The 25,330-nt window shown below is 43.5% G+C and overlaps 1 protein-coding gene across 1 annotated transcript in view; it reads right to left on the minus strand.

Moving 5' to 3' along the window:
- Positions 1 to 10,435, minus strand: part of ABHD17C (abhydrolase domain containing 17C, depalmitoylase) — a 30,792-nt gene extending 20,357 nt beyond the window's left edge. The window contains exon 1 of the mRNA XM_038146922.1: positions 9,140 to 10,435. Within this exon, the coding sequence (XP_038002850.1) occupies positions 9,140 to 9,672 (533 nt within the window). The 5' untranslated portion in view covers positions 9,673 to 10,435. The remainder of the gene's footprint in view (positions 1 to 9,139) is intronic.
- Between the last annotated feature and the right edge of the window lie 14,895 nt (positions 10,436 to 25,330).

The following is a 25,330-nucleotide window of genomic DNA, read 5'->3' on the forward strand; positions in this document are numbered from 1 at the left end:
CCAAAACTAAGAGCACTTTCTTGAAAGATGCCACTTTCCCCAGGCTATCCTACAGCCAAAATCCCACTTAAACAAATTCATCAGACATTGGGGAAGACTATACAAAGTTGAGACAATGATTAAGTTCTGCCCAAACTGGTCCAATGCTTAAGGCAGCAAGTCAATTTCTCAAATTTTCCTTTAAAGTATAAATGGTTCTATACACCATTTTGGTTATAAAGTGCTCAACAGAAGTTCACTTTGTATTGTTGTTAGCTTTTACATGTTGCATATTACTAAGGCTTGCAATATATAGTGTAATAGACAAAATATCTTGTTTATTATAAATAACTCTTAAAATGCATGGAATATACCAAAATAACCTGAACCTAATCTCAGTTTATCTGCACACAGGGAAAAAAAACAGCTGGTTTTGCTTCTTTGCTGATGCTGAACACCATTTTTCCAGTTCTGTAAGGACATTCATAGCAAAGCTAACTAGAAGTTAGGAGGAATGTTTAGAAAGATTCTCTTATCTGAGCAAAACCCATTGTAAACAACCTTATTAAAAGAGAAATATTTCAAGTCATACTATTAAAGGGTGCTTTCCTGAGAAAAGTGTTGAAGTTGGCCTCAGACCTTTCAGATTTGTTGGCTCCCATTATCCATTACTCCATAGCTGTTCTGCTGCACACAGAAAGAAATGGCCATGCCACAGCACAAAGTTAAAACCAACTGGTCTAACATACTGGGTTCTTAAGAAATGTGGCAGTATCCTGTAAAAAATACTAACAAAAAAAGAGTATTTCAGAGCTTCTAGCTGGCACTGCATGCCTTGAGAAGGGTCACTTGCCAGACACTGAGCTATGCAGCTCAGTTAGCAGCATGCCTTGGCTGATAAATAAGGCTCCCATGAGTCAAAGTTCTTAAAGTAACATTTCTATATGTAAGCAGGCTTTTTTAATAGGGCACAGTAAAACTAATCTTCCTAAAAACATAGCCCAAACTGTCTAATGTGACAATTAATTCATAATCAACAGCTGAAAATAGAATTTTCATCTTGAAGGTATACCGAGAAAGAACTTCAAGAGACTATGTACCAATAAATAATATCATTGTCAGAAAAGTATATGTGAAGTTCTTCTAACAAATTTGCAATACAAAATAAAAAACCAGAGGCAATACTTTGAGATTACCTCTCATCTAAATTTTTCCCTCTAGACTTTGAGGCAAGTATACTAACTTAAAACCTCATCTTCCACATCAACATCATTCTTCATTTGTTAACCCACACGGAATTCCCCTTTTTGAAAGTTGAGAGGATACAATTTATTTGATTATTATAGGGATTTTCCCAAAGACATGCATGGGCTTATCAAGAGACATGAAACCAAGGGTGGGAAGCTGAGTGGGCATTGAGCCAGATATTGCTGTTTAACACAATTTTGTGCCTTTGTATTATTTGGTCTCATAGTCAGCAAATCCAACCACAATGTTTAATTCTCACAGGAGACCTTTGTTCTGTAAAGCTAACATAGTGGTTAAAAATATAAAGATATGGATACAGATAATGCCAGTATAACTCTGTCATTATACAACTGACCTATGCCTGCACCTTTCTGTGATTGTTTGCAGACAGCAGAGCTTAATGTGCAAATAACAGTAACCCATTTTTCTCAAATTAGCCCTTGGAATAAAGAATGCAGAGATGTTCCTCTGTCCTTAAGCTGACACTATGCACTATTCATCCATCCCATTCTACATTCTTAGCCTTCTGTTAAAAGCATCTTTATTCCACTGTGTTCATACAGCATTTCCTAAGTTTACAATCCCACATTTCCAATCACTCCCAAAACCTGACACACTGAAAAAAACCACTGCCAACAAAACACTCAGGAATGAAATTGAGCTTCATGATCAGATGTCAGGCTGAGCATGCCAGACCAGTGTAAGTCATTCATCTAAAAACTGGAAAGCAGGGCAGTCAAGATGAAGCAGCAGCAAATGGGTCACTGCAACTGCTTATTCAATTCACCAGTGCTCATCTGCAGCAATCTCAATTATCCACCACCAACTGACACAGGAGATACAGGGAGATACTGTCTATTGGTTTGGTTTTGTATTTTAGGCCATACAAACCTAAGCTTTAAGATTCAGACAAAAACCAATTCTTAATCACTTCATTCAGACACCTAAGAGCCATCAGCATCCAAAAATTGTAAAAAGATTTTTTTTTTTCCTAGATTCAGTTCCTCATCTTGTACACAGGTGGCTTTAATTTCTCTCAAGTTCAGTGGCAACTGAAGCTATCTCCTAATCCACAGGAAAAGATTTCTGATCTTCTTAGGGGCTACTTGGCAAAAGCAAGCCTGCATGTACACAAGTATGTTAGGTACAACACATCTGCACCTTGTTTTATGAGTCATTTCAATTGCTTCCAATGCAGCCTTGTAATTAATTTACATTTGTGAAGGAGGGCAGAAAGGATTCTTAGTTATTCATTAAATTTATTATCAGATTTGGGAAAAAATAAACCCCTATGTTATTTGTTCATTTTCTTTACTAGTGCTGCATAATCTTGAGACTGTTGGCCTTTAAACCAACAGAGAATACAACTTTGGAACTTAAAAGTGAGTTTGGGGCGGGGATGAAAGTTAGTTTCATCACATTGACACATCATATTACAAGGAAATAGGAAATTCAGACCTTAGTCCCAGCAGTGAGACTCCAAACAGCCAACACTTGGCACTGCCCTTGTACTAGTCTATCTCGACATGAGGAACCATCACAGGACCGAAATACCCCAGAAAACTGAAAAGGACCCGTTTTCTTCATTCAGTGTGGAAACAGAAATATCCATTTGCTGACTGTCAGTTTTTGCCACAAAGCCAGTTGCTAGCAGATAACCTCTCTTGCATACCCTGAAATGGTTTCCACCTATCCATTCCCCCAGCTATCTACAGTCCTGGACACCACTGCTATTTTTTTTTATTTTGTTCTTTTTACTTATGTTTATGAGTAATGAACCAGTGTAAACTTAGCCCAGCACTCCAGAATATTTTTAAGCAGCCGAGTAACACAGAATAAAGGGTGAAATTTGGAGGGTTTCTTTGGTTTTGAGGTTGTCATGGACTGGAGACTGACCCTGGCTTCAGAGCAAAGCCATTGAGGTTCACAGAGTCCAGCTCGAACTCCCCTGTCAAGAACAAGCTGAACAAATCTGAGAGCTACCAGCAACATGCACAGGTCAAACAGCCATGGCAGAGCAACCATTAGCTCAGCCTCCAAAGGTGACATTCCGTACCTAGAAAGAGAAAAAGCTGCCTTTCCGCTGCACTTCATGTAATTTAGTGCTAAAAAGCAGACAGTTACTTCAGCATGGAGAGTTTAACAATATGTTCCTCTAGGAATCTTTTATGTTCAATGCTCTGATGATGTTGAGAACCAGGTCCTATGACTTTTGTACATCAGGGTAAACCATTATCTCCAGTTCAGGCAGTTGAATTTCAGGACTATCCACACTTAGGAGAGCATGTACTGTCAGCCAAACGCTCTTTGGCAGCTTATTTTACTTCCCAAATAACACCAGTTGCAAAACATTCTTGACAGCAAAAAGTTCCCTTTTTTTTTTTCCTTTTTAAACAAGCTTTGATCTTGTAGTCCTGACAGAAACCGGGAAATATTTAACAAAACTACTTTTACTTCAGTGACTAAAAGACGTAATACAACACCAAAGCTCAGTAAACATTTGGAATAACTTTGAACATCAGAGCACCTGTTTTGAACAGTTGTTGGTATTTGTCCCAGGGACGCTCATCGTCTGAATTAATCTCTGCTCATTGCATAGACAACAACAGCAGAGGATCGTGCATGCATCTGTTTTTGCTCAAAGTTATATGCAGCCTTTCTTGAAGTATTGACCGTGGCAGGTAAAGTTTTAGAGGATAGTAGCTTTAAACAATCCTTTGGTGACACTGTAACAACATTATTGAAAAGCTGGTATGACTGAACAATCCACCAGGAGATGCTCCATGAAGAAAGGAAACCCTGGTGCTCCAGGACTACTAATTGTGACTCTGCCAAGCACTGTCTTTTGACATGTCAGGATTTATTTGGTAACTTTTGATGAAAACCTTTAAGCAGCCAAACTAAAGAAGTTTGCTTAGATCATGCACAAAATATGGTGCTAGTGAAACAAAGCAACATTTCTGCAAAATTCTGTTGCAAAGAAAATTGAAGTAGAAATTGACTATTTTGGTTAGACAAGGCAAAAAACCCCTGAAGCCGTTATTCACCTGGAAAGCTGTAAGCACCTCATCACATCAGAATGGAGACAAACTAAACTGACACAACCTCAGATTAGTTATCATTCTGGCCTAATCCAATTAGGTGTGTTCCTGAATTTACTCAATGTAAGACTTCTCCACCAGCTCTTTACACAGGAAACAGCAATAATCTGATAATCAGCACCACAAATAATAAAATTCCTGCACAATTAAAAGTTTGGTGTGAATTTTTTTAACATTAAATTTGGCAAAATAGTTTAAAAAACTATTTAAACATTCTACCTGCTACCCAGTGAGCAAAAGCCTGTGGATTTTATGACACTATTTCATGATTCAATTCCTTTCATCATACCATACTGACCAAGAAGCATAAGGAAAACTAAAAGTGAACCAATGCTCTGTTATGAATTAAAAGACAAATTCAAATGCACCTTTTTGAGAATTAAGGATTTAAACATTATAATAACATCTATCATTTATTAAAAGCTTAAAAGAATACTAGATTATATTGTGCACCACGGAAAACAAATTAAATTGTACCTTGTTAAAAGCAAAAAGAACAGCTCTTCTAAGCTATTTATTAATTACATTTTCCTAACCTCCTTCCAGGATCCAAAAGATGGACTAACAGGTTCTGCTCTTTGATACTTTACTACAGAAGCAGAGGGAGTGGGGCAGCAGAGCCTTCTTTCTTTTGACTAGGATTTTAAAATACTTCACCTTCTTCAAATTTTTAGGGAACATACAAATTGATTTTAATATAAATAGCACGTGATTGACAAAGCAGCCACGGTTTTGTGCTTGAGCACTGAACCCAGGCCCTACATGTGCATCCTGTTTTTAAGTACTGTACATTGTCTTAATGTAAAAGTGTTAGAAAGTTCAACCTTCCCATGTGGGATTCAGGAAAGGGGGGAAGAGGAGGACAATCAAGTCATTTTGCACAGATGTTGCATTAAGACAATCAGATATTAGGATAAGAGACACATCTGAACAAAAAGCAGCAACTTAAAACCACATGGACAATGAGAGAAGACAGTCTGATACACATTCTCTTCAATTTGGTTCCGATTTGGAAACAAACTGAACAAAATCCTAGTCCAATCTGCCTAAAATAAAACACCAAAAAATATCTGTAGCAATAAGACAGAAAATTCTTTCTGAGAAACATTAAGATGGAAGTTTGCTAATCAAGTGGAAAAAAATACATATAAAAGACCAAATTAACTACTGATCAATACTGGATAGTGGAATGAAAACAACCAATGCTACAATTACAGCCTCTGAAGAAAAATCTATAAAAATACATTCTGAGGGAACAAAACTATAGGTCAACATCTTTACTGGGCTTAAACACAATTAGAATTCAAAATTAGTAAAATTATCCTTTAAGATAGAGTTTATTCATGAGAAGAAATATTAAATTCCTTTAAATTAAGGAAAATAAGTTTCCTTTACAAAGACTAAAAGAATGGAGAATAGTTGAGACTGATTTTGCAAAGATGGGCTGATAATTAAAACTGAACAAAAGAATTTGATGATTTTGTTTTTTCATCCACCGTTTTCAGATAGTTTTATAATGATTTGTTTTGTAAGGTTTGATTCCTAAATGTGTATGTGATAGCAATATCCTTGTTTCAGGACCTTGAAGGAATACAGTCACAATCTGCAGCCATGATGGCAAAAAAAATGACGCCTTGAAAGGCTGACCTAGAACAAAGGGTATACAGAGCTAAAGGATAAAGTAGGTATTTGTTAAAAGGCCTTAATGGATACACCTTGGGCAGTACAAGAGCGTGGCCAGGGATACATCCAAGATGAACCCAAAATGGTCACAACATGGACAACTGGTCACAAGGTCTCACACTTTTATAAGTTTTGGCCCATTTGCATATTGGAGTTAATTGTCCAATTATAGCCCCAGGTTATGAAGTTCCATCCTCAATGTTTTTCTCTCTTTAATTCACCATTGTTTATACTTTTTGGGCCTGGAGCTTGTAACAGTTGCCCTTGGACTCAAGTTGGAAAAGGATTGTTTCGTCTACCGACCCTGTGAAGAGAACTTGCTAATACTCAACATGAAGCTCAGAGTTACACACAAAAGTAGCACAGAACGTGAAAAATATGAAAGCTAAAACTTAAGGCATCGCTGCCAGCTCACCATCATTTCTAAAATTTGACAGCTTTCTTCAAGCACAGGGTTAATCCTCACCTTCCTCAAGGCAACTTGCAAAACACGCAGGTAAATTAATGATTGCTAAGTATCAGTGGTACTTCAGAGGCACAATTTAAAAGGAAGAATCTCAGACTTCCAACATTTTAATGATTCCTTTCTGCTGCCAGGTGGAATGTCTGGTGGATTCAGAAGAGCAACAGCTTCCCACGGAACTTAGCACAGATGACTAAATGCTTTTGATGGCACAGTGAACCTCTATTTTAAGACTTCACTTTTAACTTTGCATTACAGTTCACTACCATATGACTGGAGGCCAAACGCCAGGAATTTGCATTAAGAACGAAAGCATACACAATCTCCTGGAGCTGCCGAGGAACTGCTGCAGCAGGAATGCTATAACATGACATTTTACCTCAAGAGGCATACTTGTATTTCTGCTGCAGAATATTTCACTAATTGTGAGCCACTTGGATTGAGGACTAGCAAATGATCAGTCTTGTACAGTTCGCACTGTTACCTGGAGAATTCATCAGCAGAAAGGCTAAGGTTTCACTCATACCTGTTACAAACACAGTCACCTGTTAATAGAATTGATTAACTTTCTATTGAAGCTTACACTTTACAGTGACCAACTTCTTTACTGGGCACCTAAAATACTGTAATCATAAAATCACAAAATTGTTAACATTGGCAAAGACTTCAAAGAGCATTGAGTCCAACTATTAACCCAGCAGCACCACGTTCCCCACTAAACCACATACCCAAGTGGCACATTCACATGCCCTTTGAACTGTTCCAAGGGTGGCAGTGCCACCACTTCCCTGGGCAGCCAATTCCAATGGCTTTTGGCTCCTAAAAACCTAACCAACACTAACTACTCTAACTGTACCCTCAAGGTACACTAAAATGTGGAATTAACAAGCATGGCAAAGTAAGAGCTTGGAAATTTCAACCCCTCAATTTAAGGTGGAAAGCAGAGCCTAGATCTTGCATAAACCACTGAAGGGACACTAACGGCAAACTACAAACCTGTCCAGTCACACATTTATTGAAGAAGCCTGATCCTCTAAGAGCAAGCTGGGCATGTGGTGGCATCACCTACTGGGTCAGGTTTCTTGAAAGATTTAAGTGAAGGAACTTGTTTCTGGGCCTGTGTAGAAGATAGCCATATACTAAATGCCTGTCAGCATAGAAGAAGCACCTGCAGGCAGATGTGAAAGCACTTTTTCAGAGCTTGAGAAGGTTTAAATGAAACAATATCATCAACTAAAAACATCAAGTGAAAGACAGAAAACACACATTAAGGAAAAGAGAAGGACCAACATTCCCTAGGCTTGGTTTAGACATAGCACTTTTCCTCCCTTGAATCTTATTTACATCACCCATGTGTGTTGTAGTGGCACTTAATAATTTATTATGCATACACCATATCAAAATCGCTTCTTTACATAAGACCATGTTATTCATATTCAAGGAAACAAATCTTTTTTAAAGTCCTGGAAAACAAGCCCATAATCTAGTTTGCTCACCAAGCAGACAGAACACATGCTATGGAAGGGTAACTTCTCCCTACACTTTTCTCCCCCCGCTCTTCGCTTGACTTAGGCACAGCAATGTCAAAAGGCATTTGGACTCCACAACTAACCAATCCCTGGATTCTTGCAAAGCCAATTATCTAAATTAGTAACAACTCCTGTCACTATTTCTGAAGCTGGCACGTATCCCCAAGATAGACATTAAATACGCATTTCATGCAAGCCAAGTTTGTCTATGAATGCCAGAGCCAAGAACTAAAAATGTTCATCGCTCTTTTCTCTTGGCCTACTACAATTTAAGCTTTTTAAAGCTCTTTCTTTCAGGACATGTTCTGTGAGGTCATACTTTAAGAACCACTTATGCAACAGCAAAAGGAGCTCATGGTTTCTGTGGACAGAAGCGAGAGGCCCAGGGACGGCCATCAGTCGTAGCAAGAAGCCAGAGCCAGCAGCTCTGCTCAGGGTTTTCTAGAAGTCAAGGGCTCACTGTTTCCACTCACCACGCTGCCTCCTGCCAGAGCCTTCTCACTGTTGCTCCATCCCTTTGGATGCCACATACTTTGGCATCTCCTGGCATAAACCCCAACTCTACTTCCAGATGTCAACACTTTTTCCTTCCAGCCCACTACCATAAGCATTGGATAACAGTTGCTTGGAGGCCTAAATAGAAAGAGATGTCTGTTGCAGGAGCTTACACGAAACCCCAAACATGTCACACAACACCAGCAGTTTCCTGATAAGCCCTAGCCAAGGCTACTGCCAAATTCAGGCAGAGCTTTGGCTCACCTGGGTTACCTCTAAGTGTAGACAGTGGCAGGCAAGTCTCGAACAACAGGTCTATTGCACTCTGCAAGCTCAAACTGCAACCAATACGTCCTATTCAAGATGGAGGTTTTAAAGGGTGAAGCAATGGCTAAGTCAAATTACAACTGAATAATCCTCTAAATCTAGAAACAGCCAAAGGATGAAGGTTTGCCCATCATTTTAGCAAATTAAGCCATCCAGTAAATCACACTGTAGCTGTTCATGGAACATCTGGTGAGGCCACCAGTGTAACTGAAACCATTTACAAACCCTTCCCTTCCACTCAGCAAGGTTAACCGTGCAGACTTATTAGGATTAAAGGGAGATACAGAAATACCTCGTCCCCAACATCCATTTACCTTGTCCTGAGGGCCTGCCAGGCTGCATCAATGTCTGCATACAGGTTTTTCTCAGAGGGCTTGCCGGTGCTCACCCCGTAGCCAGAGTAGTCATAGGAGAAGACGTTGCAGTTGATGCGGGAGCCAAGGCCAATGTAGAAGCTGCACATCTGGCCCAGGTCCACAGCATTACCGTGCGAGAAGAGCAGCGTGTACCGGCCGGTGGGGGCACAGCGAACGAACATGCAGCCCAGCCTGTTATCTCGGGCCGTGCGGGAGAAGAACACTTCCACGGCATCCAGTTCCCGCTGGGAATACTGCCAGTCGGCCCGCTCGCTCAGGTGCAGGCTGCAGGTGCCCGATCCCGTGGGGGTGCCCGCCCCGGCCGCCGCCCCGGGCTCCTGCTGCTGCTCGGGCTGCAGCACGGTGTACGTGGGCTCCGGGGGCAGGAAGGCCAGCTTGGCAGCGATGCGGCTGGGGCAGGGCGGGCAGCAGAACAGCCAGCACAGCTCGCCCAGAGAGAAACCGTTCATTCTGGGGCCTTGTTCTGGCATCAGAGACGCCGGAGAAAAGCTAAACCTCTCCTGGAAAGAAGTCACACGGAACCGACCCAGAGCCCTCCTCCGACGCGACCTGCCGCCTTCCTGCGAGGCCACCAGCTGCCCTCCCAGAACGCAAACAATGGCAACCTTGGAAGAACTACGGTTCAGCAGCAGCAATGCAGCTCTTCCAAGCCTGCAAACTGCTTATACAAACCAAAAACACAAGCCCACGAAATACAGATGGGCTACAACCAGCCCTCAACCCCCCCCGCCACAGCTAACGCTACAGCGAATGCAACTCTCCAAAACACGACCCTAGAGCCCCCTCACCGCACGTGAGCCACACGCACACATTTACAAAATGAATTCCCCGATGCCACGGCTCAGCGCGGCGCCCCAGCCCCGCAGCCGGCCCCCCGCAGGGAACATGCAGGATCCAGGGAAGCACCTTCCCGCACACACCGCACCACGCGCGGCTCCACCCGCTCCGCCCCGGCCCCCGGGACGCCCCGCCAGGCAGCGAGGGGCCCCCGCAGCGCCACCGCCCCCGGCCCGGCCCCGGCAGCGTCCGCGGCAGGAGGAAGATGAGAAGGAAGAGGAGCACGAGGAGCAGGATGAGGAGGGTCCAAGGGGAAGGGGAAGGCAAGGTCGAGGCTCAGCCGCGCGCGGCGGCGGGCAGGGCCATGCCGGCTGCGGCGCGCAGGCAGGAGCGGGCAGCGGCCATGTCCCGGCTCCCCCTCCGCGCCGCCGCAGCGCTTCCGGGTTACGGGCGCGGAGCGGCGCCGCCGCAGGTGCCGGGGCGGGTGCGGGGCTGAGCTGTGCCGGGCCGCGCCCGCAGCGGCGCCGCTTGGGCGGGGCGCCGGGAGGTGCGGAGGTGCGGGAGCGGGTCCCGCAGCGCCGGCCGGGACGCGGGAGCGGCCGCCGGGCCCTTTAAGGGACCCCCCCCCCCCCCCCAGCCCCTCCGCCGGCCGCCCACCCTCGCGCGTGCGCGGCGGGCCGGGGGCGAGGGGCAGCGCGCGCAGGGGCCGCTTGGCGCCCTCCGAGGGGGCCGTGAGGGGACCCCCGGCTCGGGTCACCCTGAGCGCCCACACCGGGGGCACTGCCAGCCCTCAGAGCGGGCCGGGCCGGGCCGGGCGAGGGGCTCCCCGTGGCCCTCAGCATCGCTCCTCGAATCGCCCAAGCTGTGCAGCCATGCCAATGGAGCTGCTCCTCCGCAGTGCCCGGCGTTCCGCTCCCCAACTGCCGAGCGAGCTGTGCCTCCCAGGCTCAAAAGCTCTGGAGGATCTCTGGGTTTCCCGGCAGTTTCAAAAGATAGAACGGAAAACTTAAAACCGTGCGATTGCAGAAGCCTCATTTCCTTAGAAAATGAGGGTAATGATCCGTATCCCAAATAATTCATTGAATAAATTAGCAAATTGCTTAGAGCATATGGCAGACCCCATGGATAAGTGGTACTGCATCTCCAATGCGTGCTTCGACCCTGAGATCAGAGCGCAAAGATTGTGGGCAAATGGTGTTTATGTGTAACATTCTGTTGGTAACACAGGATATAACTACAGCCCTCAATTAACCAGCATTACATGCTTACTGAAAAAAAAAAAAAAAAAAGTCACATAGTCGAAGTGAAAATATAAGGAAAATTACACCTGTGCAACTGCACTTACCCTGCAATTCTTACACTTCCAACCAGTGTCCTGACTTGAAACATGGTGAGGATGTTCACCCCTTTGTGTTGCTCTCCTATGGCCATTACCTATTCAGAACAAAGTTTAAAAAATTCAGGAACTGGGGTAATTTAATAATTTACAAACCTGAGATCCCCTTCCCTTTCATTTTTCATTGGGTGACACTTGCCAACTCTAAGAAAACTCAGTTCAAAACCTGTGTACAAAAAGTTGGTCATGTGTGGTACTCCTTTGTCTTTGGAACTGGAACGTCAAAAATGAGCTTAGCCCCCATCCACTGCAGTCTTTAGTTTTGCTAACAATGAGAATTTTAGAAATGCTAAAAACAGCCAGCAATAATTGTGTCTATGCTGACTGTTAAGTGAGAAAATGAAAGAGAGAAATGTGTTATCTCCATCCAGCTTGAACTTGTGGCCTCTGGCATGGAGAGGATGTTCCTCCAGAGGACAGAGAATACCCAGTTAATTACACGTGTCCCAGGCATGTCCCGCTGGGAGGGTGACAGGGTCCAGAGATAAGGCAGGGTAATGCAACATGTCCCACCTACTTGATGCTGGGTTCCTTAGGGTGGCAGAGACAGCCAAGGCACCCTGTATGAGTCAGGAAATGATGAAAGGGACTCCTACTCCACAAACTGTGATAGGAAAACACAGAATAGATAAATGAGGGACCCTGTGAAATTCCTTGAGGATGACAAACGCCCTCAAGCTCCACCTCAGCTGTTACAAGAGACACTATTGATAATCTGTGGGAAGACTGATACAACCCTGAGAAAAGCTGAATATACCCTGAGAAGTGATTTGGCTGAGGAGAGCTGTGAAGAGCCTGTCTAGTGCTGCTGCTACTGTCCCTCTCCCTGCACACCCACTGAAACTAAGGTAAGAGCTGGAATCCGGGCAGCAGCACCAACTGAAACTAATGTTTCTCAGAACCCTTTCAAAGGCTGTATGACTCGCCCAGAGCCAGACAGCAGAAGCTGTTATATTGTAAGCAGATTGCTACTCCAAAGAACAGGCAATTAAAAGGACAATATTTCCCATGTGCCACCCTGGCCCTTCCTTAGGTCATGTTTTCAGTAGAGAAATTAAAGTGTCCTCTTTGAATCAAAGGGGAAGTGTTATGAACTTGCTCCTTGAGCTAATAGGGCTGTGCAAACCACATTTATTATCAGCCTTTAAGTAATTTTTGATGGACCAAGAAAGATGCCTCAGGTGAGCAGGGAAGATCTTCAAATAGCTACCAAAAAGGCAAATACAATAAACAGAACACACTGTCGCTGGTTATGTCTTGGTTATTTCCGTGTTCTGTAGCCTCACCATGCCTGTTGCAAGGGCCGAGCACTATGCACCACACTTCCTTTTCCTGAACACTGGATAGACAAAAGAATAGGCCAGAAGACAGTGAGACTGAAGCCAAAGAAGGCACCTGGCAGCAGCGCTGTGAAGATTATGTATCCTAAACATTAACTATGCCTGACTTCCTGCTGCTGCTGGCCGACTGTGAGGCTGTTACAGCTGGATAAACACTCCTCATACCTGCACACCTGCAACTATCGTCTGCTTCAGGACTGGTTACAAACACCAGACTCGGACTAGGAAGTTCCTCAAAGCATTTTTTCCTATTTCCTGGACAAATTACTGCTCACATAATTTAGTAACTGTGTATCCCTGGCCTGTTCAAGGATATGTTAAAGCAGTAGCAGAACTGACAAGCAATGGCTCTGTCAGCTGAAACACAAGGCAAGAGATCACACTGGAATCTACCAAACTCAGATGCAGGGCAAAGAATGAAGCACTATTAATGAGCACACGTGGCTGTGTTCTCATCAGCCATGTCACTGTCGAGTTCTTTGCAGTTTCTGGAAAAAGGAGTGCTTGAAGGAAGTAGTTAAAATAGAAAAAATAATTTGCTTTGGGAATGAAAGCTGTCCCAAACACAAGAGAGGTGGTGTGTCAGGAAAATAATGAATGGGCAACAGAGGGTGGCATCAAGAACTTACTGGAGACATTCTACTCTGGTGCTAGTGAGAGGATCATAGAATCTGAGTCATTTAGGCTGGAAAAGACCTTTAGGATCACAGAGTCCAACCATTAACTCAGGACTGCCAAGTCCATCCCTAAAACGTGTCCCTTAATGCCACGTCTACACATCTACTAAATACCTGCAAGGATGGTGACTGAACCACTCCCCTGGACAGTCTGTCCCAGTGCTTGACAACCCAACTCCAGCGAAGAAACTTTTTCTAATATTCAATCTGAGCCTCTCCTGGTGCAACTTGAGGCCATTTCCTCGTCCTATCACTTGTTAGTTGAAAGAAGAGGCCAATCCCCACCCAGCTACAGCCTCCTGTCAGATAGCTGTAGAGAACAATAAGGTCACTCCTGAGCCTCCTTTTCTCCAGGCTCTGGTCTCTGTATAGCCAAAACTTGAAGATATGACACCTAAACTAATCACCCAGGGTAAGCAAGCTAAATACAGGCTTTGGTAGATGGCCCATACTTATGTTTTTTCTGTTGGGTGTATCCTTCCCTACATTGTGCCAGCAGAAAGAACTTGGATTACTTATTTCTCTTTCTGCACCTGAGCGAGACTGTAGCAATTTTCTGCCACATAAACCCATGTAGCATTAAACTTACAGGTCTATATGGACAAAAATGTATCAATTGCTTTACCAGAATGAATAAAAAAAAGGTTAAAATAGAAAACTCATGGAGCTTGAATGATCAATTTCTTCAGAAATATGAGTCTAAGACAAATGACACTCTTCATGGTTTAAAACAGCTTTCTTCTAGGTCTGCAGGGTTTTAGTCAAGACTCAGCTATCCTCAGATTTGCTGTGAATACAGTATGAGAAGAATGTGGAAAGGAAAACAAAGATGTACAAGCATCAAAACTTATGGGAGGGATGGTGGGGGAAGGGAGAAGTGGCAGCTATGTGATAATATACAATGAGGGTTTAGAGTCTTGATTTGCAGTGACTGCACTTTATGCCTGTCACTGGCAAATTGACATTTTAAAGATATGTTCTTGACTGCTTTTTCATGTCAGTATCTTTGTTCAGGCTGTATCTAGGCTGATGAAAGGAATTTCAATTAAGGATGAAATCTTTTCCATACTGTATTGAAATGCACAGGGTGGGAGCAGAGGGAGAATAGAGCAATGAAAGCTCTATAGTCTTCTTTAAGGCATCTTGCTGACACAGGACAAGATAGTTTAGGAATGCCTGGGGCAGTGCACTCTGCGGTGGTTTACTGTGCCTTTACAAAGAAACAGTGTGCATTCACCTTAGTGCCTACTGCCTGAGGCCATGTATCATTCAAACCGGGACTAAGGGTTTAATAAATCCCAATCTAGTTTAGTCCTCAAGGGAATAGCAGTCTGGAGTCATTCAAGAGTGGCAGGGAGGGTGGCCACATAACGAGGCAGGAAAAGGCTGATTTTCACCCTGTGTATGTAAGCAGTATCCTGGGAAATGAAAGAGGTTATAAATCTGCATAGTGAAAGCCTTAGGGAAAAGAAGTGTGAAAAACAGTAAGACATGGATATGAAGACAGTTCATGAGAGACAGAGGAAAAAAAAAAGAGAAAGACAATAGAAAACTGAGAGCTGGGGGGAAAAAATATTAATTGTACAAAACCACATCAAACCCACTTTATCCACCTACCCTGCAATCGTCTAGTATTTGGAGTGAAATGCAAACTAGCTCCCACTGAGCACTTTCATGGAGATGTATTTCTCTTTGCATGTTTGTCCTTGTCCACCATTTTTCCAGCCTATGTCATGGTGAGAATTTTTAGTTTGCTGATATATCCAGAATGCTCACCCAGCCCTTGCAGCTGGGCTCCAGCTGTCGTGGTGACCTTCAGAGAGCAGCTGATCCACACTCCACTCCCACCCGTGCATTCAGAGTGGGTGTTAACAAGTGCATTCCAAAGGCTCCTTAGGACCTCTACATGTACCTGTCAGTGGTGCCTTCATTCAGGTCTGAGTCTGGGCATTGAGCCGTTACCGCTCAACAAAATCTGGACAGAGGCAGAGCTCTGTGTCACTGTGGCCGGACCCAAAATCAAGCTATCAATTAAAAGTCAATTTGTGTATGTCTACAGCATTACAGAGTCATTAATGTGACTGAGGCACAGACATACCTTTCATTCACTACAATAATTCAGCTATTAAAATGATCTGATTTATCAGCAAGAGCCAGAATGGCTGTTCACATGATTTACCCATGTCCAGTTATTCAGGGCTGAGGCTGTCATGTATGAAATCCTGATCTGAACATTTGCATACAACTGCCAAATTCCATGTATGTTACAGGAACTGAAGTGGAAAACTGCCAAATTCTCCTGCAATAATGTGGGAGCTCTGATGGTGTATCACACTATTCCCTGAAAAAAAATTAAAACTAGACCAACTGGTTTTTGTGTTTCCTCACTTTCCAGAAATCATCAGAAAACATATGCTTCATTTCATCATAAACCTCCAAGGCATTTTCAAGTTCAGTGGAGATGGAGTTCAGGCTTCCATTCATGAGTACTGGTCATGTAATTAAAATAGAAAAACATATTTTGGCTTCTACATGCTACTACTGTGTGTCAGAAATCAGCAATGCTTTCTTGAAGCATGTGGGCTCTTCCAACTGCATGCCAATCTTCACATCCAAAGTCTGAACCATATTCTTTAGCTGGAATAAACCTATGATAATCAGCTTGAATTTAATTTTTAAAAAGCACAAGTACAGAAGGGCCAATGGTGATTATTTAAAATCTGTGGAGATTATAAATTTTTTTTCTCTTTGACATCACATAAATTTGGTTTCCTGAAATCATGCAAACCAAAAACACCATTAGTCTGAGTCCATTCCTGGACTTCCTGAGAGATGTAAATGTGAAAAATAGGTCACATGATTTCACCTGAAACATGCATTTGAGACTGACAACCAGACAGCCCAACTCTCAAGCATTACCTACTCCTCCCTTCCTTCTCTTTAAGCTCTTATCTCCCCTATTCTCCCCAGAAATCCTGGATAAAGCCTGTTGTTCTGTTAACATGCTTTTATCAGTGCACGAGGAAGCAGAAAACTGAACGGTAGAATACATTCCCTCCTTGGTGCTGCTGCTGGAGGTTACTTTACCAGTCACTGGATGCTGGTGGCACTTTCTGCCTTCTATGGCAACAACAGCACAGCATCAAAAACTCTGCCTGTCCCAAGCGTGATCTTCAATTTTATGGCACTCATTTGGAATTCTCCACCCTGATGTTCTGAAACCAAACAAACAAACCTTTGAACAGATACCTTGTCACAGTGAATCTGGAGGGAAGAGGTAAAGTGACCAAAACTACTGCAGCAGTGTAAACCAGTGTATACTCCACAGGCAGCACTGACTGAGTGGAGTGGGCACGTGGGACCAGTGGAAGCAGCAGGGTTCGAGACAGATGAGCAGAGATGCTCCTCTCTGTGAAAAGAGTGGTAGGAGGCAGCAGAAATGACACATTCTGGCTTCAGTCCTCACCAACTGCCTACAAGTATTACCATTACTTAAAACCAAATATTTTTCCTTTTAGCTCAAGGACGAAGAGAAGAGAAGAGAAGAGAAGAGAAGAGAAGAGAAGAGAAGAGAAGAGAAGAGAAGAGAAGAGAAGAGAAGAGAAGAGAAGAGAAGAGAAGAGAAGAGAAGAGAAGACAGTGAGCTGAGAGTCCTCTATGCTGTCTCAGAGTCATTTTGTGGGCAAAATCAATTCCTCCACCTTGCCTTTTAGTCACTGTGGTTTCAAAAGGTTGGACCCTGATGTTCACAGTCTAGGGGGAAATTTCCTAGAGAAGTCTTCTATGTTTGGTCCCTAATGTCTAAAAAAGCAGCACAATTACATCCAACATTCCCACAATCAACATTAATAATAATTTATTTTCCTCTTTCCTGCAATTATTTACATATTTATCATTGTCTCTATTCTGTAATTTCTTCAGATTATTGCAGTTCCTTCTACTTTTTCCTTCTTCAATTTCTGAGTCATTCTTGTTCTTCATCTCTCTCAAGCTGACCCACAACTATTCTCAAATGCTGCAGGCTGGATATGGTACCCAACTGTGGCCTTACTCATGGTGAGTAGAATAGTAAGATGAGCTCATAGCTTGTAGACTGCATTTTCACTGATCTACCCCAGTACGACGTTTGCCTTTTTTCTCTTTTTTTTTTTCTCCTTTAAGAAAGAGCTGCATGACTCTGCTGGTTCCCATTGAGACTGCAGTTCTCTCTCCCATACCTTTCCAGCTAACTCCTTCTTGCTCTGTTGGCTCTTTACTCCATTTCTTTGCAATTGATTATTCCTACCAACACACAGACCATGGCAGTTGTCCTTATCAGCTTGCAGTTACTCACTTCTAACACAATCAACACAATCAGCACCTGCAGAGCTGCAAACAAACACAGTGCTGAGCACAGAGCCTTGGTCAGGTCAGCCCAGCCTTTTTTAGGAAGCACTTAATATTCTTATTTTCAGACCCCTTCTTGTCTACAGAGAACAAATGCTGCCATGGCTGTTGGCCAGCCAGGATGACTGAGAGGGTTTCCCTGGGAGTCCTTTACACTGCAACTGCTGTGGGGCAAAGTGCCAGCCTTGGCCCAACCCATATCCCATGAGCCAGCCCTCTGCTCCTGACCTTTGAAACATGATAGGCAGGAGCAAATCTCACATTCCTCCAAAGAGAACATTTATTTTCTTTTTGACTCACAATACCTGAAAATAAATAACAAACCATAAAAACTATTTACCATCTGATGAAAAAATAACTGTTTTCCCTTTTTTTGCTGAACTGGTGATGCAATATCAGCTGAAATATATGGGGTACTTCAGGGCATAGGTGCTTACTCAAAAGATATTTTTTTCTGACGTGTATAAAGCTTTCCACAGATTTGTCCCCCATCTTCCAAAATCTCACACTGTGTTATATATGATCATCAGACTGTACACATGTGAGTGCTGGCAATACAGAACAAGCCTCATTGTTCTTCATACCTTGTCTGACAGGGGTGTTTAAAGAGATGTGCTGCTAATCACTTCGACTGCAGGAGTCCGGGTATGAAAGTACAAAGAGACTCATTACTTACTGGTGAAGCAGCAGCAATGAAATCCAGTGCCAGTGACGTGGAGGCTAAACCCAAAAAGAGAATAATCCAAACTACTGTGATAGCAGATTGATGTTAAATAAGTAATTAGAGAAGGAAAATTAATGAAAAAGGAAACAGATGTAAACCAGCTTAATAGTTATTTCGTATCTTCTTGCCAAATATATCTTATTACGGCTCTGTTATTGCTGTTTTTAAATCTCTGCTAAACAAAATGTATCAGATATGGAGAGCTATGACATTTTCTTTCAGGGCTACAAGCCTGGTGGTTCTGCCAAGCTCAGCTTATTGTGTGAACCTGCCAGGATGTTAAATAGTTAATGAGGTAACAACTACGTTTATAAGAAAGAAAAAAAGGTAGATGGTCAGTTCCTTGGTTGAACTATTTAGGTTTTAAGAATTAACACCAAGGCACTGATAAAATACATGGTAATTTCCTGAGGAAAGATTAGAGGCTTTTGCTGAAGATAAAACCCCCAAAGCATATGTTTCCCTGCCTGGGCTTTCATGTATTAATCCTATATGGATTGATGGTGTAATTAGAACAATTCTGTGACAGTCACAATTTGATGAGCATCATCCTATAGCTAAGCACATATTCCTTACTCTCCCAAGACACAAGAATGTGAATATCACTCTGCTTTCACTTTGTCCAGTATCAAAAAGAGTTTGGTGCTCATGTTTGTCAGCAGGTAATAAAGACTGGATTCCACAAATGCCATAAGAGACGATGCCTCGCAACCCTCCAGAGCTGTGACCAGGCTGACAGATGTTTGTGCACTGGTTATCAAGAGGTGACTCTTCTTCCCACAGCTCTCAACCTGGCTCACACTGCACTGATGACAGAGCTTCATCCTAGACCAGCCTCGTGTGGGCTCTGAAGTGATTTCTGCAGTGAAGGAACTGTCATGAGGTGATCCAAGACTGGCTCATTGCTCTGTGTATCTGCTGGTCCAACAATCTCGTTTTAGTCTGACCAAGGCCATTCTTGGCTGGCAGGAAAGTATTGCAGAGCTGGAAAGCAGAGGAGGCAGGTCTGACAAGTTCAGTAGGCCACAGGAAAACTTCCCTTGTGAAACAGCATTTTGCTCTTCCTGCACATTGGTCACTCAGGGAGAACAGAGGAAAAAAACCTTTTGTCTGAGTCATTCACACTATACTAAGAAAAGCACTTGGAACTGTACTCCAGGGAGTAGCATTACACTAGGATAACGGAGTACTTGGGTGAAGTCAGGTTCTTTCATTTCACAGCAAATATCACAACCTGAACGCTGTTGTTCATTTCCAGGCATTTTGGTGATTCAGTCAGGGAGGTGTCTGTGTTCACAAACTGCAATAACTGTCTATATTTCAAAAGGGAAACTGATGCATTGCTGTAGTTACACTGAAATGGGATTTTTTTTTCTTATAGAAATTGGATGAATTTTAGCTCTGATTAAGTAGTTAATCTGGTGCTTAACTTGAAACAGTTCAGTTTCCATTGACATGAATAAAATTGTCCACATCCAGCTAAGTAACTTTACCATTTTTCTGGACTGTGTTCTTTTAGAATTGAACAGTTAGCTTAGTAAATACTAGTCTAAGCATAACTGTAGTCTGATCTAAAAAGAAAGGGTGTTTAAAAGGTAGATCATTTGGCTTTGTAATTTTTGGGGTTTTTAAGAAAAAGCTTTCTGCCTCCCACTTTGGGCAAAAATGCAATTTTTTGAGGTATGGAATTCCACTCTCACGGTTCAAATTTCAACAGTAATGGCAACATTTGCAGTTTTGTTTGCAGTAATTTCTAACAGAAGGATTACTTCTCCCTCCTGGATACATTTGTTTCTTGTAACGCTTGATGCAGTGCATCCATTTGGCAAAGAAGCCCTCATTGGGGAATTACAGTCTGTTGGGTTTTTTTCTGTCCGAAGTTTCTCAAATAGAGTAAGTCCCAAGTTAAATTTATCTGAACCAACATTAAGCATGATTCACACAGATGTTAAGGCACCAGACCCCCCTTTTTCTCACAGCACCTCCCAGGTATTCCTTCTTCAGAAACCAATCATGAGTCTAGTGAAATTGGGGTGAAAATGCAGCTTCACATGTCAGCAAAAAGGCTCCTCTGTTAAGAAGGAGCTGAGGTAACCTCCTGCTGAAGCCTCAGTGTACATGATGGACAGTGACCCACTTCTCCTGCTTGGAAGGCTTGGCCAGTCTTCACAGAAATCAGTGAAACCAGGTCAATTAACCACAGTGAAAGAACTGGCCAAAGGAACAAACAGGATGGAAAGGGGATAAAGTGATAAAGGAGCTAAACACAGCTTGAGCTGAAGTGTTCAGGGACCACAATTCATGTGGCCAGAGGATAAAGGTGAAGTTCAATGACAAGGTTCCCTGGATCCTCTTTTTTCCCCATCTGCGCATTCTTTCGTGTGACCCAGTTTCCCCTTGGCTGTTGGCACTGGGGAGAGCGTGGTCCATTCTGACCAGGATTTTATTTCTAACCCCACTGCACTGAAAGGAGGATCCCGATTTACACTGACAAGGTAACTGGGCCCTCGGGGTTAGATGGGGGCTCAACACCCCCTTTCTCTTCCCAGCAGCAAATAGCTCAGCAGGAAAATGGTAAAACAATTGGCTGGGCTGACAGATGTTCAGTCTGACTTCAGATGATGTAGGAAAGCCTGGATCTGCAGATGTTGATAGTTTTCTGATTGAAAATCCTCCACTGACATACAAATAGATTAAAAAAAATAATTCTTTAAAAGCACAGCAAAACCTTGATTTATGTATGCACACAGAAGAGCTGTCACCAGCTTTGATATGCATTTCTTTCCCCAGAATCCCACCGACTGTGCAGGGCAGAGATGCAGCCTGTCCTCCACTGTCAGGGACACGCTGGGATCTCATTACAGCCTCTCAGGTCTGGGCATGGGGGCACTGCCTGTCAGTCCCTTCTTCAGCACCCTGACAGAAACTGCACTGCTGAAACCCAAAGATGATTGAAATGTTAATAGCTTCCAGGACAGTGTCAGCAGCCTTGCCTGGCTGAAGGAAAAGCCCCAGGGCATTTACCTGAAGGCCGATGAGGATCCTCCTTATGCCAGGTCAAAGCAGACCAACTCCATTAATTTCAGCCGAGTTTGGGCTTTTCCCCCTGGAAGAGTGAGAGCTCAGAATCTGTTCTCAGTTCATTAGTACAGCTTAACGTGGAGAAACCAACTCTGCAAGATGGGAAGTTAGCCATGAAATACACTGTTAATATAAGTAAGGGAGCAATGACAGATATCAGAATTACTCTGCTATGCTTATGTTCTGGGAGAGGCAGAATCCCAGCAGATCATTAGCAGGGGGCAATGAAGAAGTCCTTGGGCAAAATTTTGCCATTGCTCCCAGTAATTGCCTTTTAAGCAACTGGGAATTTCTAGGTGAAAGGTCTTGTACAACTCGAATGAGCAGTTAGTGACTGAATTTTTCTGACGGCAAATCAGAAGCATTGAGACCCCAAATACTCATGGTTTTGCTAATGCTAACAAAGCAACACAGACCTTCAGAGACTGCTTACCTTCATTTTGTCTTATGTTGTACAGCCAAGAGACAGATCACACTAGCTTATTCCAAAGCTATATTTTCTTATATACAGATAGTATTCAAAAACAATTCTGTATATAAATTGTCCAAATACACAATGAATTAGTGATCTGATACACAATAAATTAGTTTTCTGTGCAATCCTCCAAACAGGAAGCGACGCATGTCCAGTGACTAAAACCAATATTATTACTTGCTTAAATAGAGCAATGCATCCTGTTGTTGTGAAGGATAAGCTTTGATTGAAAAGGGCTGTTTTTGCAGCTTCAAATAATTCAAAACACTTTTTTTTTTGAAAAAGAAAAAAAAGTAAAAAAAAAAGTTTTATTCACTTCTAAGCAGCAGCTCTTGGCATATTTCCTTACAGAAGACACTGCTGTGTCCGGCTATTACTCAACCACTAACATTAGAGACATTAAAGTTGCAGGAAACACAGTTCATCTTTTGCGTAGTTAGAGAGGAGTTGGCTTCCCAATTACCCTGGAAACTGGACTTGCTGCTGGGCAGAAAACCACAATTCACAGTGGAAAATAATAGTTGATATATGAATATCTACCTAAAGGCTAATCAGCAAAACAAACAACACACGAGGAAGATGACCCACATGACGTTTTTTGGAGGAAATTAGTCATCAGTATTCTCTAGCTTCCTTTTGTTTTAAAACAATCACTGCTCCTTACCAGTTTAGATAAGAATGGGTTAATACCATCTGTTGAGGATAAGAAATCAAGATGTTTTCAAGGGCCAGGCTGTATTTTACAATTGCCTGCTGTTGACCATGTGCCTGTTGACTTCCAAGGGTCAGTGCTCCAGGCTAGTCTGTAATTCCAGATGTTTCTGCACATCATGTGGTGCTAAGGGTGCTAGCAAGCATTGAAAGAAAGACATGAGAAATGGAGGGTAGAGTTGGATCAAGCTGGTTCATGGTCCCAACATATCTTCTGTGGTTTCCTGCTGGATTCAATGAGCACACCTTTAAAAGTTTTCTCTTCTCCCACTGCACCAGCTAAACAGTGCAGTGAGATAAATCTCTCTGGATCTGAGGTAACTGCAGTGACTCTGTTTGATTTCCAGCTTAATTACGCCAAGAGCACTGGTCCCTCTGCAGCCAGCTGTGTGACATAGAGGCAGTAACTCTGAAAGGGAATGTTTGCCTCCTTCTCCATCGAGAGACCACGCACACAGCATTCCAGGAACCAACTACTATAGGACATGCTTACCAAACAAACAAAAAACGCCACGAGTCCAGGACCCACTGATGTCAATGGAAGTTTCTGCTGTTCATTTCACCTTGGCCGATGGTTTTCCTGTCCCCAGTCCACAGGCAAGACAGGACAGAGTGAAGTTGGTGCTTTGGGCTTCCTGGATGGTGTGACTTCTCTTTCAAGGTGGTTAACTCCTGTTTATTTTCAAAAAAACCTGCTCTGAGGCTGGTAGCCCCTTTGCCTCTTACATTTTAATTAGGCTGTAAACTCTATCAAATAAACTTGATTGCAGATGTCCATTTAAGATTTAACTAACACATTATATTTACAGCTTTCTGGCCAAAAAAAGATCCAGACTCACCAGTGTTTCACACTAGGCTTCCCCAGGTCAATGCATAAGCTCTGGTGGCTTTAGGCAGCTTTTCCCTATGTGCATGTGGCTCACATTGAACTGGAAACTGCAGCCAAAACAGTCCATTTTTATGTGTAAACCAGAAGAAAGGTCACTGTGCTGAGGAGCAGACAGGCACCAAGACCAGTGACGTGTGCAGGAGCTGGAAAAAGCATCAACCTCTGCAGGCGAACACGATGACAAGACAGTCTGGAGCTGGGCCGCTTTGGCCAGTCTCACCCTCCACCCCGTACACTGCTTTGGGCTACCTGCTATGGACAATATGAGCAAAGAGCAACTCTGACACAAGTTTAGGGGTCGTCAACTGCTTTTGTTTTTATGCTTTTTAAAATTTAACTGTTTCAGTGAAAGAAATAACCAAAGAAAGAAAGAATCCTTAATCCAAATGCTATAACTCTGTTTTAAAACTTTGAGAAAAATGCTACTTTCTTCCCACCCCCCCCCCCCCACCCCAGGAAATGACTCAGTTCTAGAGAAACATCCAAAAAAAAAAAAAAATCAGCTTGTCTGTTAGTGTAAAAATCAATGAAGAAACCCCAAAACATGATATGAGCAGCTGGCTTGGCTGAATGTGTCTCCTAGCTGTGGTCTTCCCTTGTCTTGCCTCCTACCCCACAGCTGTATCTGCTCTGCTCCTTCTCCTTCCAACTGCTACTTCTTCAAACAAATCGGTGCTACTGAGCCAGGCAGAGAAAGCCAGGTTCCTACTCTTTGACCTCATCTCCTGCTGTCAGAAGCTCCTGTGGAGCTGCCTCTCCAAGCTCTCCTCCTCCTTCCTCAGCCACAGCCCCCAGCACTGGACCCAGAGTCATCTCAGTCCTGCAGGAGTTCAGGACAGAGTCAGGGCTGCTGCCAGCAGACTACTGGGAACAGGATCTTCTTCCCAGTTTGTCCTGAGGCCATGATTTGCCTGTCCCAGCAGCAGGCAGTCTTAAGCAACTACTTGCTGGTTGTATTGCATGGACATATCCTTTAAGCCCCATGATTTTCATGGCCTGATAAACAACGCAAACATTTTCTGTGATCACTACCCACCCAATGTTTTCAGCCTTGGCCATCCATCAGCCCCACACAAGCCTGAGCAGGATCACACCAGTCCCTATGGATCACACCAGTCCCTATGGATCACCACGCTCCCACACTGTGCTGTGGCTGGCTGTGCAGGGATAGCTGTGTGTAACTCATGTAGCCAGCACTGCGCCACACGGGTCCCTTGGGAAGGGGCTGCCCTGGCCCAAAAGAGACCTCTGGGAGCAGGATGGGTCCATGCCAAGTTTGGCAGCTGCCCCAGCAGCTGTAGCTGCGGACCAGGGCAGCACGTCAGGGTAATGGTCGGGGTAATGAGCTCCTAGCAAAGTGTGAGTGTGCATCTGGCGAGGATCACAGGGCTGACTTCATTTCCTTCCTCCTGGCTCCCTTGCCGTGCTCTGCCCGGCCACTTGGCCCTGCCCTGGCTGTTATCCAGCCGGTACCTAGTTTCATCAGGGCAGAGCCACAGATAGCACTGGCTTCCCAAGGTGTGGGACAGCTAGTAATCACTCCTGTGAGCCTTTGTGAGAATATTTTCTTTCTCAGGAGCCACCAGGTCTCCCCAATGGCATCTGGAGAACATCCAGAGCTGATGGAGCAGTGAACAGGCGCTTCCCTGTTATACCTGCCTGAACTGGAGAC

This window comes from Motacilla alba, chromosome 10, assembly GCF_015832195.1.
Source record: "Motacilla alba alba isolate MOTALB_02 chromosome 10, Motacilla_alba_V1.0_pri, whole genome shotgun sequence".
NCBI lineage: Eukaryota > Metazoa > Chordata > Aves > Passeriformes > Motacillidae > Motacilla > Motacilla alba.